General features: G+C 36.1%; 2 protein-coding genes across 2 annotated transcripts; both read right to left on the minus strand.

The window, feature by feature from the left end:
- Positions 1-672: 672 nt before the first annotated feature.
- Positions 673-3,449, minus strand: LOC106623555 (probable cytochrome P450 316a1). Its single transcript, XM_014243108.3, has 4 exons — positions 2,989-3,449; positions 1,971-2,436; positions 1,313-1,899; positions 673-1,251 (listed from the first exon to the last, which is right to left on the minus strand). The coding sequence occupies exons 1-4, from the start codon at positions 3,143-3,145 to the stop codon at positions 914-916; spliced, it is 1,548 nt and encodes a 515-aa protein (XP_014098583.3). The 5' UTR covers positions 3,146-3,449; the 3' UTR covers positions 673-913.
- Positions 3,450-5,216: 1,767 nt separating this feature from the next.
- On the minus strand, positions 5,217-7,868 carry LOC106623556 (cytochrome P450 4d8). The gene is made up of 5 exons (XM_036364475.2): positions 7,686-7,868; positions 7,235-7,621; positions 7,097-7,166; positions 5,720-6,291; positions 5,217-5,664 (listed from the first exon to the last, which is right to left on the minus strand). Exons 1-5 carry the CDS (start codon positions 7,843-7,845, stop codon positions 5,321-5,323), a joined length of 1,533 nt encoding a protein of 510 aa, XP_036220368.2. The 5' UTR covers positions 7,846-7,868; the 3' UTR covers positions 5,217-5,320.
- Between the last annotated feature and the right edge of the window lie 8,751 nt (positions 7,869-16,619).

Genomic DNA, 16,619 nt, shown 5'->3' on the forward strand with positions numbered 1-16,619 from the left:
ATATTTAAAATAATGTATTGCATATATTGCAGATAATTTTAAGCCATTTATGATTTTAACAACGGCTCCGTTTGCATATCTCAACCCGTGTACGCCAATTTTAGATGAGCTGGTGCATTACGGTCTAATTTCGGCTATATTCCGCTTAATTTTGTCCTCGAGCTTCTCGAGAAAATAATTTAGAGGCGTTGAATCGTATGATCTTGGAGGCTATTGACTGGGACATTTCTCGATATTAACGAGTCAGCAAACTTTGCACGCAATGTTTCGTGTTATAACGCACGCAATTGATTCTTAAATCCACAATCCACACCAAACGGTCGATTTTTGGGGAAGCAGTTGCGTTTCCTGAACCACACGAGGATTTGACTCATGCCAATAGCGACAATCTTGTCTGTTGACGAAGCCATTAAGTCATTAAGGTAGAAAATCGTATTTTGCGCTAAGAGCTCTTACAGTAGCCACCGGAGAACGTCGATTTGCGTAATAATGGACAATTTACAAGCGTTGTACTAAAGTGAAACGTACCTTAACGAAATGGTAAACCTTACTGAATAGACTGGCAAAAATTAACTCAAAGTCTTAAGCAAACATCTCCGCTTCGAGCTGTCAAAATCACTTTACTTCCGGTAGACGGATAAAAAGTATAAACTGATCTCTAAGTCTCCTCATTCTTCATATTTAGAGATTGTAGATCCCATTGATTCTGTTTTATGATTCAGAATGTATTAGTACCTGTGATGAGTTGATGGTTTCGCAAATATAGACGTAACGATAACAGAGCTATAAAACATTTCCGACCATTATTGTACGTGTATATAAATATTTTATTATTAAGTGCATATATTATATATTATAAAACCCCCTACAAGTACCCCTACTTTAAAAAAAAAAATACTGAGAACCTATAAAACTAATCATCGCGCGATCTTAGCGCCACTTGCCAACCACTCGAGGAACACAAAATGATTTTCACTTCCAAACAGAGCTCCGCGCCAAGAGGCAGTACTTCATAGGCTAGTAATAAATGCGCAATCACAGATTTCATCAGCAGCATGGTGTATTTTCGCGCCACACAGTTCCGTGGACCGAGACCCCAGGCAAGCATGTCTGTATTTTCGGCACAACTAAAGCGCTCCGGGCGAAAACATGCAGGATCTACGAAGCTTTCAGGTTGACGCAGCATTTCAAAGACATTTATATAGATTTCCGATTCGGCGGGTAAAACGCCGTCCTTGACCTTTGAATGTGCTGTAACGAAATATATATAGTTCGGCTTAATACTTCTTTTCTGAAAGAACTTTAAGCTTACTGTAACTGAAATTTTGCTTGAGATCGCGCGCTATAATCGGCTGCGGAGGATACAGTCTCATCGTCTCCTGGATAACACACTCCAAATATTTCAGCTTCATTAAATTCTCCAGCGTGCAGATGCACGGCGTACCCTTCGGCCACACACTTCGTAATTCCTCAAGTACTTTTTGTTGTACGCTCGGATGTCGTGAGATCGCGACAAGCGCAAATGAGATCGCCGCCGGTGTTAGTAGGCAACCTTGAAAGACGAAGGTATTCAGCTCTTCACAGATCTCCGCATTACTCAGCGGCTCGCCGGTGATTTCCGCAGCAAGCAGCTGTTTCAAAAGTGTGTCAAACCGCAGCGGCACAGTTTCGTTGTGTGACTCATGCACTTGAATCGTATAGATCGCGACATTGGACTTATCAGTCGTTGGCATTGTTGTAGAGGCTGCACGTTGCTCTAAAATCAATTCGTTATTTATGCGATTGAGCGTCTTCAATAGCTGCTGCTGTCGTCGCTTCATCAGCGGACAAAGTATGCTGTAGATTGTGCCATTCGCGGAATGTAAGCTAAGGAAACGCGACTTAAAGAGCTCGATGAGCCTAAAACGTCAAAGAAAGTGAAAAGTAATAAAATTTCTACAAATTTCAATCAACTATTTGTACCAACTTACGCCAACACAGTTTGCGTATACTCTCCATACACCGGCTGCGCTTGCGCACACTGCTCTTTGCTCTCCACGCCCACTGCAGTTTCAATGAGCACATCGAGCACCACTCTCTGCACATATGGTTGTATATCGAAGTTGCTTTTACCATCACTTTCTTCGCGTAGGCGCTCCACCAATAATTGTGTTTGTGCTGCAAATACCTTCGCAAATTCACTCAGTCTCTGTAGGCGCAACGCATGCGTGATCAACTGACGTCGTTTTTGCCATTCGTCGGCATCTCGTCTCAACAGTCCCACACCGTAGACCGGTTGCAACAGATTGTTGTAGCCTGTATTCAAATGATCTGCGCTGTGTAGCAGCTGTGTGACAAACTCGTAGTCGGCGGTGAGGATGAAAAGCCGATCGAAGACCCAGCAACGCGAGAGTGTGCCGAACTTGTTGAGATAATTGCGTGACTTGACGAGAAAATCTGTGAAAATTTCACTTTCATTTATTAAATTACTGTTTCTGAAGGCGATTCAAAAGAAAAGGAGGTTAACAATGTCAAAGGCAAAAAAGATTAAAATTAGCGGTTTTATATAGAATTCTTTAAGGTTCCAACTCTTCTTAAAGTCTTCTCTCTCTCTCTCTCTCTCTCTCTGTTTCATGAACTCGCTTCATAAATAGATACCTCAACATACCACAACCATTTCCGAACACTGAGACTACTGTTGCCCGAAAAATGTTATTAAAATTTCGTTTCAGACTAAACACACTTCATTGGTACTATAAATTTTTGAACTTTGTGCTCAATTCAAAACTTTTCAGGCAATCATAGAGGTTTTTACAAAAATATTCTTTCTTTAGACGAAGATGACTATTGACCGTGCCTATACGACACTGTGTCGACACCAACGACGCTTCGTTTACATTTTTCACCAAAATGGGTTTTCACGATTTCTTACGACACTTTCGATCACTTAACTTGGTGACTTGACTAAAACAAAAAACACTTTTGCCACCAAAAAAACACCAAACTCACTTCTTGGCGTAAGCAGCAAGAACTTCTGCACCGAACCGATTAGCGGCAGCGCCAAGGGTCCACTTAGATTCGTAATGAGCGCACGTTTCCTACGCGTCTTAACATAATTCAACGCCGAAACGATTGTCAACGAAATGAATATGCAAATTACAATCATATTGCAACACAACACGTCGAAGTGACTGAAACAAACAAACTAAAAACCGAAAGTTTCCAACAGCGAAAGATGAAAAACAAAGCTGAAATGCAGCTAAGCCGAACTCGGCGCTTCGAAGCCAGCAACCGCTGCTCAGTGCTATTGCTGTTCAGCCGGAGACTGTGCGACCTGTACACACGATCAACTGCGTCACGACTGCGCAGTCGACAGCTGCTGTCGCAATGCCGCTTCCACTCCATATATTTTAGCTACGCCGCACCTGAGCGCCCTCTCTACCGTTACTGTTAATTTAACTATGTTTTTTTCGTTGATATTTATCCGCGTCCCCAATGTGTTAATTCATAAAAATTTATCTATCTATCGACAACTTGCTCCACTCGAGAGCCAACATCTACCATACATATACAATATTACCCAAACACAATAAATTTTACGATGCCGTCAATAAAGATGAGCTTTTCTTTACTGACAAATCACTTGTTTGGGTCCAAAGAGGTTTGTATTTTATGTATGTGAGAGCGTAAGTACATATATTTAGATGGAGATATACACAAAAATTTAATAACATCAAGCGCCAGCGTCTTGTGTTTGTTTTGGTTCAGCGATTTTATTTATTTGCTGATCCAAACGACAAACGATGGTGTTCGCAGATTAGCAGTAATGTGTGATGGAGCGTGCGCGAACGAGACAACCATAATTGTCTGGTAAATATCTTGAATTGAGAGAGCATCGAGTCAAATTCGGATGATTGTGCCTGAAAACAAGTGGAACAGCATTAGCAACTGCTTCAGCAGGTCAACAATAGCAACCACAACAATTTACGGAAATGAATTTCGCAAGCGTGTAGCAGGAGATGAGCGGAGCGGAGCAGAGCTTGAACTACAAGTTTGCGAACTGAGGTGACACACTAATGACTTTTTAACCCGTAGTGGCCCAAATGTAATGGAAATTTTTTTTAGCGGAAATTACGAAAATTAAGGTTAGTATTGATAAAGCTGATGAGGTTTTTGAGCATTTTGTTATGGAATCAGGTTTAAAGATATTCTGTTCGTATATAATAAACTCCATGTTTTTGGAATACCTTAAATTTCTATATGATTCTTTATTTTTTGTCGAATCTATCCTTTTGAATTCCTGCATCCATTTCCTAGCGCTGCTTAATATTGATGTAGTGCATTTTGACATCTTATGGCTGTTCTTGCTTTTCGTATTCCCAACATCACAATAACATCCAACATGATGACGCAGTGCCCGAGATTAGCATAAATTGATTGACTCGAATGATTTTTTAGGTCTGCTTTGCAAAAATCCTACTGTATTTTCCTTAACCCATGACTAAAAGTTCAAATATATATAGTTATCAAATCTTATTACTGCTTTTAATCCATATTGGAGCAGTGCAACTCTGCAAATTTTAAGTAAAAGTATTTTACCGCAATGAAGAGTTCCAGAATGAAAAATCGTAAAGCACTGATAATTTTCTTTAAAATAAAGAGACATCAAAAATGGCGGGCGCACCAAAAGGTTCTTAAGATGTGTGGTTTACAAATTGTTTGATCTACAAGTAGTTTGTTATCTCCAACAGTTTAGAAATTTTTCTAACGACAAAATATTTGCCGCAGAGACGAGAATCTCAAGATATGAACAAAAATTTTGTAGTTTTTTTGTAGTACTTGATTATTTCTGACATTGTGTAAAAGTTTCTCTTATTTTTATTTCTAGAAAGGCACTGTACGTGTATTGTCTTGCGACAACTCTCTTTTGAAAGTAATCCAAACAATCACAACAAATTTCATTTCTGGCTTTTCAGTTGCCCAGCCTCTTAGAAGCTATTTCTTCTGATCAGGTCTCGGAATATGTTAGCTTGATCATGTCGAATGAAGACTCGCTAAATAAACTTTTGTTTTTGAAAACGATTTTATGTAGATAAAAATAAGTTTTAAGATCCGTTACTCATTGAGCTAATAAAATAGCTATAGAAGTAGATAAGACTTTTCTCTCTCTCTCTCCCTCTTAATTGTAGGATTTCCGAGTTTTATAAGAGATACTTTAAGGAAAATTCTTAAAAACGTATATTTCCACATTTTATTTCATCGCTTTCATAAAAAATATAAAAAAAAATCAGGCAATATTCTAAAATATAATTAAATACAATATGTATGTTGTGAAAATCCTTCAATTTCTCTTTCTCATGCCCAACTGAAAACCCGTAGTTGAGCGCAGAACTATATTTGATTCTGGTTGCACAGCTTTGCCGAAGGGCAGCAGCTCGTATTCACGCACGATCTTGGCAATGATCATCTTCATCTCCAGCATAGCGTATTTCTGACCAATACAATTACGAGGGCCAGCGCTGAAGGGTATGAAAAGAAATGCACTTTCGCACTTATTACTCAAATGACGTTCAGGCACAAAGTCATTGGGGCGCTCAAAATAACGTGCCTGACGAAACATGCCATAAAGATTGATAAGAACTTCAGTGCCCGAAGGTATGATGCCATTTCCAATCTGAGAATGAGCTGCATAAAATTTTCTAAATAATTTAATGATAAAACAAAAATAAATACATCTCACTATATTTGAAGTTCTCTGTCAATTGTCTGCCCACAAGCGGCACGGTTGGATAGAGACGGAGTGTCTCCTTAATAACACATTCGACATATTTCAGCTCATTAAGTTCACGCAAGCTGATCGCTTGCTCACGATCATCACCCAGAACAGATGCGATTTCCTGCAAAACCTTCTGTTGTGCCTCTGGGTGGCGTGATAGTAAATGTAGTATAAAACAGATTGCCGAAGTTGTGGTATCGTGGCCTTCGAACATAAAAGTATCGACTTCCTCGCGTATATCTTCATCGGACAACGGTTGATCATCGATCGTGGACTGAAGCAGCATATCAAGCAGAGCCATACGTTTCTTATTGCACCCGAAGTTATAGTCTTCCATTAAATCTTCAGCCACTGTAACTACTGTTCGATTTTTTTCAAGTGCCTCGCGTCTTTGCTTTATCACATTTGTGGTGAATTTATGCAACGTTTTGATGAGTCGCATTTGCTGCCACTTGAGGTGGGGACAGAAGATGCTGAATAAAATTTCATTGGTGAGATGGAATTTAGTTAAACGCCAAGCGATAAGTTTTGTGATTCTGAAAGTAAAAAGATTCGAAATTTAAATTGGTAGTATTATTAGTGAAACTAAAATTAATTGATGTTAAGAAATTTGTTCCGGATTTTTTTTGAATTATCCTGAAACATTATAATCTTATTAATTTTTATAAAACAATTTATGTTCAAACTATATGAAAATATATAAACAAAATGGTTAAATTTTATGCCAATATTGCAAAAATTTCTCAATTTTAATAATTTTTTTGAATACAACATTTAACCAGGTGGCTCCGCATTCGGAAAAAGTTTTTCTCTTATAAACCTTCCCAAACCGCTTTTTCGAATGTCCTTTTCTTAGTAATTCGTAATGTTATAAATTAGCTTATCAAATATTTTTCAACACGTGGCAACCGTCCTCAAAGCAAATTTTAAATTTATAGTTTTCTCAAATCTTTACAGTTTAATACTCACTTTTTACCGCTTCGTTTTTTTTTTTATCAATCCTGTTGAAAAAAGATATTGCAAACAGGTGGCAACACTTCACAAAAATATTTTTAACTGTTAATCTTTTAATGGTTTTACGATACTTTATTCAAAAATAAAATGTATAATTTAATTAAAATTGTAAATAGGTGGCAACCTTACCCATAAATATTCACAAACTCAAATTTTTACTTATACTCCGCTATAAAATTTGTAAGGCTGTTTATTTTAGTTCTCTTATAAATAATTGTATACTAGTGGCAACCATGTAAGCATTAAAATGAGTATATGGCTTAACACGACAGTCCCGACAAAGTCTTTTTATTTTGTCAAACAATTTCGTTGAGCTCTGATACTCACTTATTCACAGCCAACTCATATTCAGTCCGCGCATTAGTTTGCGCTCCCACTTTAGTGCCCATCGCTGTCTCTAAAACATTCAATACCAAAACAAAACTTACAACAACATTATTACCGAAATCTCTCAGCTCCTCTTACCCGCTATAATATCCAGTGCGGCCAAGCAAACAAAGGGATAGACATCAAAGGCATTGCGGCCATCGGCTTTCTTCGCCAAACAACTCAACAATATCGTCGATTGCTGATCGAAAACCTCGACAAACTGTTCCAATATCTTGAAATGAAAGGCGGGTGTTATAATCTTTCGGCGTGCAAGCCATTTACGGCCATCGCTCAGCAGCAGCCCAGTTCCCAGCCATTGATGCAACATTTTGTAGTTAGAATGCTTGGCAATGTGTTGTGGTGAGGCCAAAATTTGTTCGTTCATTTCCAAATCGATGCTGGAAACCGATATACAATTGGCCACCCAAGCGGACATTACACTGCCATGTCGCTCGTGCAACTGCAACATCTGCTCCAGCATGTCTGCGAAGATTTTAATAATTTAATTTAAGGTTTCATTTTGAATTTCCTTTCGAATTTCACTTACTATTCATACTAAGCTCGAGATATATTTGCACTGCGCCTATAAATGGATAGCAGTAAGGCCCAGGTACATTGTGGAGTGCACCACGACGCATGCGCAGCATGGTGACATAATTTAGCAGCGCTATGATGAAAAATAACAACAAAATTGCGAAGAACAACATTGCACTTGAAATTAAAGAAATTGCCGCACTTGACACTTGCAATGTGAAAATTAAACTGCATGCCTTGCGAAGCGCTGACACCCAATATATTATTAATCTACATTGTAGAATGCAGTCCCAATACATACAATTACAATTGAACTTGTTAAAAACACTATGCAACAAATTGCAGTGAGCTTAGAATTCATATCATATCAATTAATGACTAACCACAATATATAATACAAGTATATATATCTATATTTATACTATACTTTAATAATCGAAATTATAAATATTAAACTTCTTAGATATTACTTTTCTAAATATTACTTTAAAGCAAAAATGGTTATTTTGATATAATTCGAATCTACGATAATCATTCTCTACATCGCAAAGTCACTTCATCACAAATATGTACACAGTTTTCTGATATGTTTACGAAATATGAATGCTTGAGGAACTTCTGAGCTATTTTCCTGTAGTACATATTGTGATGATTGAAAATATAGTTTAATTGCACTGCTAGGTTACGCACTTAGAAATAGCAAATTACTCGTAAGTTTCTGAAATGTCGAAATTTTGGAGTTGAACATTATCAAATTTGGTATGCTGAAAATTATGCATGTCTTTGGCATTGTAAATAAATGAATGTTAGTAGACTGATTAACGACCCTACCTTAAAATCTTTGTTATCTTGAACTGGTTTAGTTTCGGAAGTCCCGAAATTACAGGATTGAAAATTGGTAAATTTTGAAAAGTCGTTGGTAATGTATGACATAATTAACTTAACTTGCATTCAGTTAGTGCTGGATTAACTTAACATAGAATCTTTGTTATATTAGCTGTTTTCGCTTCGCCAAACGTTACTCTCCAACGAATCGAACAAACTATACCAGATGCTCAAACAAACGGGCAGCACTTGTGGTGTAACCCTGCGCTAACATGTCTTCTGGCGCATGCGCAATAGTGTTATGATTCTTTCTTAGAGGAAAACTTATTTTTTTTTGTCGTTAAAAAACTTTGTTGTAACCATTTATTTTCATTTAAATTATTATAATTTATTTTACCTTGTTGTTGCTTTCACATATAAATTTTTTTAAAAGAGAGTAGAGAAATGACCAATCGAAGACAGCTATTGTTTCGATTTCCGAAATTTCTTTATTGAAAATTGGCAAATATTAAAAAGCAATAAATAGTCTATGACATGATAACTTAACAAGTAATGAAATAATTAACGTAAAATCTTTGTTACCTAGAATTGGTTCAGTTTTGAAATACTCAAAAATTCAATACTGGAAATTGATAAATTCGGTATCTCGAAAACTTGGCGTGACTTTGGCATTATAAAAAATTACAAATGAGTATATAATTAACAACATGATTAAGTTAATCTACATATAGTTAATGTTAAAAATTTACAAATGTTCTGTAACACAGTGTTATAAATACATACATATACGAAATATAATATTACCTTAGCTTTATCAACGAGCATTCTATTTATATACCTACATACACATGTATATGCACGCAAGTCACAAGTCTTTTAATCTGCAGCGTCTAATATAACATAATCTAGCAATTCGATTAAATACAACTTTGTGTCAACTGTGAGTCTTTGTTTATTATACCCTCCACAGGATATATTAAGTTTGCCACAAAATTTGTAATAATCAAAAGGAAATGTCAGAGACTTTATAAAGTACATACATATATAATTGTGCAGTGTGACGAGCTGATTCGATTTAGGCATATCCGTTTGCATATATACGCACTAGTCACTCAGTTTTAGATATATCGATCTGAAATCCTGCAACCGTACTTTTCTCACCAATAAGCTGCTCATTTATCGGAATCGTCGATATCGGACCACTATAGCATATATACTGAAGGATAGGAATAAAGTGCTTGTATGTAAAGCTCTTTTATTTCATGAGCTATCTTCAAGAAATTTGGCATGTGTTATTCCTTTAAACAATGGTTCAATCTCCGAAGAAATTATTGTGATCGAGTCACTATAGCAAATAGCTGCCATACAAACTTATCGATGAAAATTAAGTTCTTGTAAGGAATATTGTATATTTGTGAAGAGTATTATAGCAACCGTGGATAACGTTTTTACTAGGTTTTTTTTTTTTTTTACTTATTTGCTATTTTAGTCTATTTTGCTTTAATCGCAATTAAAGTGCTCTTCTCTTTAATCATACATAGAACATGCATATGTACTCGTACATATATGATTTTTGCAACACCTAATGTGCTAGTGGATTATTTATAAAAGACGAAAAATTAAGTACTTACAGTAAGAAGCCGAAAAAATAGAATTATACAAAAAAAAAAAATTTTATTTTATATTTTCGGAAGATAGACAGATACACAGAAATAATACTTATTATATTTTTTTTGTTTACAAAATTTAATAATAATCACTGCAAAACTATTTCACTTAAAATTAAAAAATTTGATTTAGCAACATTTTTTATTTTATTAAAAAATCCACTCGTCCTGGCTATACAACAATAAAACGCTCAACTTTTTTATGAGATTTTTTGTTTCATTCTTATAATCATTAAAGCACACAACAACAACAAAAATTTAACAAAATTTTACTGCCTTTTAACACTTGAAGAAAAACAAAATAGCATTTTTATGCCCATTTCCGCTGTGCCGGCTCGAACGGAAATTAAAATACGAGCACTACCCCGCACTTTTCATGGCCTATGCCAATTGCTGGCGCCTGCAGGCTACATTTTTATTATGAAATCTAATTAACACGCTCGCCATCAGCGGCCAACAACAACACTACAAAGCCAAAGCGGCAATATCTAAGCTAACGACTAATAACGCTTACATACACATACAATTAACATATATGTAAGTGGCCCAACTGTTGGACAGACATGCGGCCTGCATGATGGAGTAAAGCAGTTGGCCAACCGGTGAGCTGGGTGTGTGTGCGTGGGAGCACAGTTAACTGCGCCCTTTCCCAATTTGAATGCCTACAGCTAATTTTGTTGTTGTTGTTGTTGTACATATGTTGCAGATTTCTGTTAATTTATTTTTTACTTTCGCTTATTCATTATAGCTTTGTATTTTTTAATTGTTGTTTTTCGTTTTTATTATAATTGAAAGTTGTTGTTTTTGTTATTGCTCTGCAATTCATATTTCACGGTCGTAATGTGATTACGTTGACATACGTAAAGTGGTCATTTGTCCGGTCCGATCGGAGCTTTGTTTTTTATCAACGGGCGGTCCCGCAAGCCCAACAACAACATCACAGTCGAGCAATGTTCATATATCGCTTGTTCTGCGTTCGCAGCTGTTATGTACAACAAAAACATATACAAACAAATGTACTGACACTTGTTGCTTTCTCACATGCCGACACTTTTGCTCTATTTGTTGTTGTAGCAATTGTAATAATTTCCAATTTCAATTTACTCGCATGTGCTCAACACATAAATGTCTATACTTGTATATGTATGTATATTTATATGCATATGCATATGTATGTATATATGTACATATGTATGTATGTAATTAAAAGGGTAGACAAAATTGAATGAAAATCCGAGCAGACGAGATTTTTCATTTAATTTGCATATTTATATGCATAAGTGTGCATACCATGTACATGTGTGTACCGATAGGTGATTTCGTGAGTCTGTCGGAAAAAATGCAATTTGTACATTAATTGCTTATCGGCGGACTGTTGCAAATAAATTGTCTTACAGATATATGAGGATATTTAAATGTATGTACAAATATTTCGAATACATACATATGTATATGTAGATATACGTATATAAAATTTACATTAAGTTATCCGATATTTTCGCAAATTGTTTTTTGCGAACCCTGATGTTTCAGTTTTATCCCTAAAAGCAAGGATGGAACGTAAACAAGCTCTTTATTTTATATTTCTTTTTCCATATATATAACACGAGATTTTTTTAGATATTTTGCATTAAACAAGTATGTAACCCTACAACCTTGAAAAAATTATATTGTAATACAAAATGTTTCGCTCTACAAAATAGGTCTTGAAGTTATACATCAAACATACTGAGCATATAAGTGCCTTATAAATTCGGTATTGCCCATACCCTTTAAAGGAGTTGTTTTATGGAAAAAGTCATTACGATCGTTTTTGTAGAGCGAAAATTGTTGTGCCGGAATATCATGTTTTCAGAGTTGTAGGTTTACTTACTTAATGCAAAATATTAAAAAATCCCATGTTATGTAGGTAGATAGGTAGCACTTCTTGTGCTGCCACCATGGGCTAAATTAAAGCTGGATGCGCCATTTTGATGCACTATCCATTATGTTTTTTGTGGACACCCATTCAAGGTTTCGTACCTGTTGGATACACAAATATTTTTTGTCGAGCTTGTAGTAGAGCTGGGCATTTACAGAGAAAGTAGAAAACAGTTTCCGTATAGCCGTCTAGCTTGCAGCTGCAACAAATAATGTTATAAGGTAAGCCCAGCGCATGCTTTCCAAAGTGCCAATGTCCCGTTAAAGCATATATTATGTATTTCTTGTTACTATTCCTATCATACTTGGACAATATCAGCTTTGTTATCTCGCAGCTAATTATTGATTTCCATCGTTATTTCCTGCGCTATTTGTTCAAAATGCCTATAAAGCTCTCCTTTGATCGTTCCCAGCGGACATGGTATTTACTCCGCCTCGAATTCATCTAAAGAGGCTCCTGGCTTTATCAAAACGTCTGCCTTTTCGTTGCCGATGAATGTTTCTATTACCCACATTATGGACAAGTGGAGATGACCTGCCAGTGAGCTTAATGTCTTTCTGCAATTGTTAACTACGTTGTAATTAATCTGTGATGTCGAAAATGCCGCCTGGCTATCTGTGTATATTGTTGCTTTCTACATCCTACCGTCGTTATTTAATAGAACTCCACATGCCTTCTCTATACCTAGTACTTCCACTTGGAAGATGCTTGCGGATTGAAAACGGGATATCAAGATCATTGGAGTATATCGCCGCATCTACTCCGCAGTCCATTTTAGACCCGTCGGTATAGATGGAGATAGTCCTCCCTTACTAAACCTGTTCTCCATTCACGTCTAAGTGTCGTATAGAAAAAAGTTATATGTCTGTTATACATAATATATACACCTTTTTCACAAAACCTCAAAATTTATATGAAAAAATCAAATATATAAGTTTTTCGATTTTTTTTTTCTACTATTCGTTCTGTAGATTGGACAGAGTTCCCTTAAGCTCTTAACTTACGCTTTCATACAGACTAAGTCATGTACTTTATCAGCACCTCGGCGTTTTTGAATAAGTACTAAAGTACTGGACGAGTTCCTTTTGATTATTATATTCCATTTCAGAACTCCATTTCGATTCTAAGCATCCGAGACGCTTTAATCAGTAATTACAGAACGAGTTTATTACACTGGACCCTATAGAACCCTTTAACTCATTCAAATCTCAGACGATTCTTATCCTCATGTAAAACTGTAAGCCCTGCTACTAGCTTACAGAGTAACCTAACCGTCTCTTAAGCTTCACCTATGTATGAGTAACATATATACATACATCTATAATATATAAGTGTTTGTCCACACATCTCCCATACTTTTACCAAGACCCGCTAAGTCGGCTTCATGTCACCAGCGTGTGCCATTCAATCAGTTTCAAGTCTTATACTTTTATCAACAAACCAAACACAAAACTTAACAATCAACAACAATATGTGCAATTGCAGAAAAATAAATGCAACGAAACACAGCAACAACAAATATCAATCACAACAAAGCAAACAACCATAAAGTACTTACAATTCGATTTGCTCGCAGCCAACAATGAGGCACAAGCGCATGTGGCATGATGAAAGTGGCAAACTTTTCGATTGCACTAAGGTACAATAATAATAATAGCAATGCAATAATAATAACAACAACATACGACACGAAGAGAGTGTAGTTGAAGTTTATGCGAGAGCTGGCAACAACAAGAGGACGATAATTGCAACTACAATATACTGCATACAAAGTGCATACACTCAAGTGTACTGCACTTGCCACATTTTGTTGCATGCACGAAGTAGGTACTTGTGAACTGTTAGAAGTACATATTATGCAGCTTATCATTTAGCTAGACAGTTTGTTTTTGCTGTTTTATTTTTGGTAGCCACTGTTGAGACAAACCTGTACGTTGTTGTTGTTTTTGTTATTTTCTGGTCAACGAAGCGTAGTTAGACGCAGTTGTCTGGCTAAAAGACTTCAACTCTCTGCAAGACAAGTTGAATGAACACCTGCAGATTATACACAAACATACACAGACATGTGGGTGCCCTCCGTTACACACATACACACACACACACCCTCAGTAATTGCAGCAATTCGTAAATGTGCCTACAATTGAGTTATCTATCGAGTTATTGGGAGAAAATTCGTAAAACATAAATAAGTTAACTGTGAGTTTCGTTTATTGCATTCCTCGTACCACAATCCAACCAATTGACCACCTTTCTTGCCCTCCACAACCACCGCTTGCGTTGACTATTAAGGACTCATGACGACTGAAATGGCAATAAGTTGAAAAGTTGCAGCGACAAAGGACAATCAAATAGCTGGACCAACGACCTGCAGTGATAAAAAAGCGGCAAGGAGGAAAGTAGAGCGCATCAAAGCCATGACGATTGCCCAAATTCATTGTGAACAATCAGGCACAAAATCCGTTGATGAGCCTGTGCCGATGTGTGTGTGCTGTGTCACATGTGGGCGGTGGTTGACTTGTTAAGGTTTTTATCACATTTGTCGTTGACATTGTTGTTGTTAGTGAATAATTTGTCGTTAAACAAGCAAACTATTTCGTGCAATTTTACACCCGAGTTCAACTTGTATTTTCCGAACTAAAAACTCGGCTCAAAATCAAAAGGAGTGCGGTTTGGATGTTTACTGATCCCTAGTCAAAATATGCACTTCATTTCCAACGAGAAGAGTACTCTAACGAAGATAAAGCGCATTGAAATTTAGATATGTTCGGATCTTACCGAGATCTTCAACATTCATTTGACAAACATCTGATGTCTACCATAATAAATTAACTGACAACACATATTATCTGACAGAGATCATCTAACAGCAGCCAACTTGTAGAAGCCTGTCTGAAAACATTTGACAGCATTCCGATATTTATGAAGCCGTCATTTGACTGCCGTCTGACAGCAGTCATCGGATTGACACCTAATATCTATTTGACAGCAGCATATATGACAGCGCTCATAATTTGGTATTTAGTAGTAAGCATAACCTTAAAAATAGGACGACGTTTCCTTAATAAAGATATTTTTTCTCAACTAATCTTAAACGCTATTTAAACCCTGAGCAAACTATGTGTAATCAAGTACTTGTATGGAAAACTCAAATTACTGAGTTCCAGCCGAACTGCATCCAACCTTTCTTGTTATTCCATATGCCTGCATGTATTTTTCATTTACTTCTAACGGTACTTTTTTCAGCTTCTTCACTAAATAATATTACGTTCATACAAATATTTATATGTTTTTATATATGCATACATATATAATAGCACAACACAGAAACAGAATATAATAATGAAATTATGGCAATTCACAATTGTTCTGCTCTCGCCAGTAAATCATTTTGATGCCCACCGCACCTCCCCTAGGCAGTCGTTTGCGCAATTCACAAGTTCACCTTTGATATATCGCCATAAGCAGCCGTTATGCCTGTGTGTGTGTATTAGAGTTTGTTTGTCTCTGCTCGTCAGCGCTCATTTATTGTCACTACATTTACTGGCACCTGTCGATTCCTTAAAGGCAAAGCCATATCGTTTATGGTCTTAAACAAACAGGGTGTATCGGAAATATGTTGAATCAGACGTCTAGTTTGTGAGGCAGTCAGAAGAATTTAGTATGCATTTTTTCGCATATGTTATCACTGAAACTTGTAGGCTTTTTCGAGATTAACCTTACAAATTATATTCTTTACCATATAGTCAATATTCGGGGATTCCAAGGCATAGATCCTTCGAGTCTATAGAAATACTGTTCAGTAAAAGTAGATTCTCCTGTGGTTAAAGTCAGACAAAGATTCGAAATTAGAGAAACATTTAAGAAAGAAAGCTTAACAATATAATTTTTCATAAAAGTCATCTGCTGTACACAAGTAATTTCCAACGAACCAATGCTATTTTAAACTCAAAGATCCTAGAAAACTTAAAAAAATTATATCATATCCAAAAAATGCGATTATTAAAATGATTACAACAAGAATTTGCAAAAAATAAAGTTTCTAAAACCGCAAATGATTTTTCTATCACTTAAGTTTAGCTGCGCCAAAATGTAGGCAACTAGGATTTTTTAAATGCATACTTTTAAGCGCCAAATGTAAACACTTAAGTGATATCCCATGAATATTAGAAAACTGCTTTCTGTATTTCAAAATATTCCACTCCTTCTCACTCACCCTGTACTCCATAATATGTATGAGTGTCTATATAAATTGCATTCATATGAATTGCTCACGAGTATATACGCGTACATCTGCACCAACGTTATGATTATCTATGAACGTTCTTTTGTTTATGACTTATGGGCTTCAATAAACTTATATGTACATACCTTACCACGTTGGTTCTTCTAAATGTGTTTATATATAAATACGCCGACTTTATGCTATCACACTAAAGCTCATTGTCAGCTTACACACCCTAAGGGAAAATTATTGAAGTTACATATTATCGTCCAAATTCTTGTGAATATTGAATATACTGATCGAATTTTCATT

Source organism: Bactrocera oleae, chromosome 6 (assembly GCF_042242935.1).
Source record: "Bactrocera oleae isolate idBacOlea1 chromosome 6, idBacOlea1, whole genome shotgun sequence".
Lineage (NCBI taxonomy): Eukaryota > Metazoa > Arthropoda > Insecta > Diptera > Tephritidae > Bactrocera > Bactrocera oleae.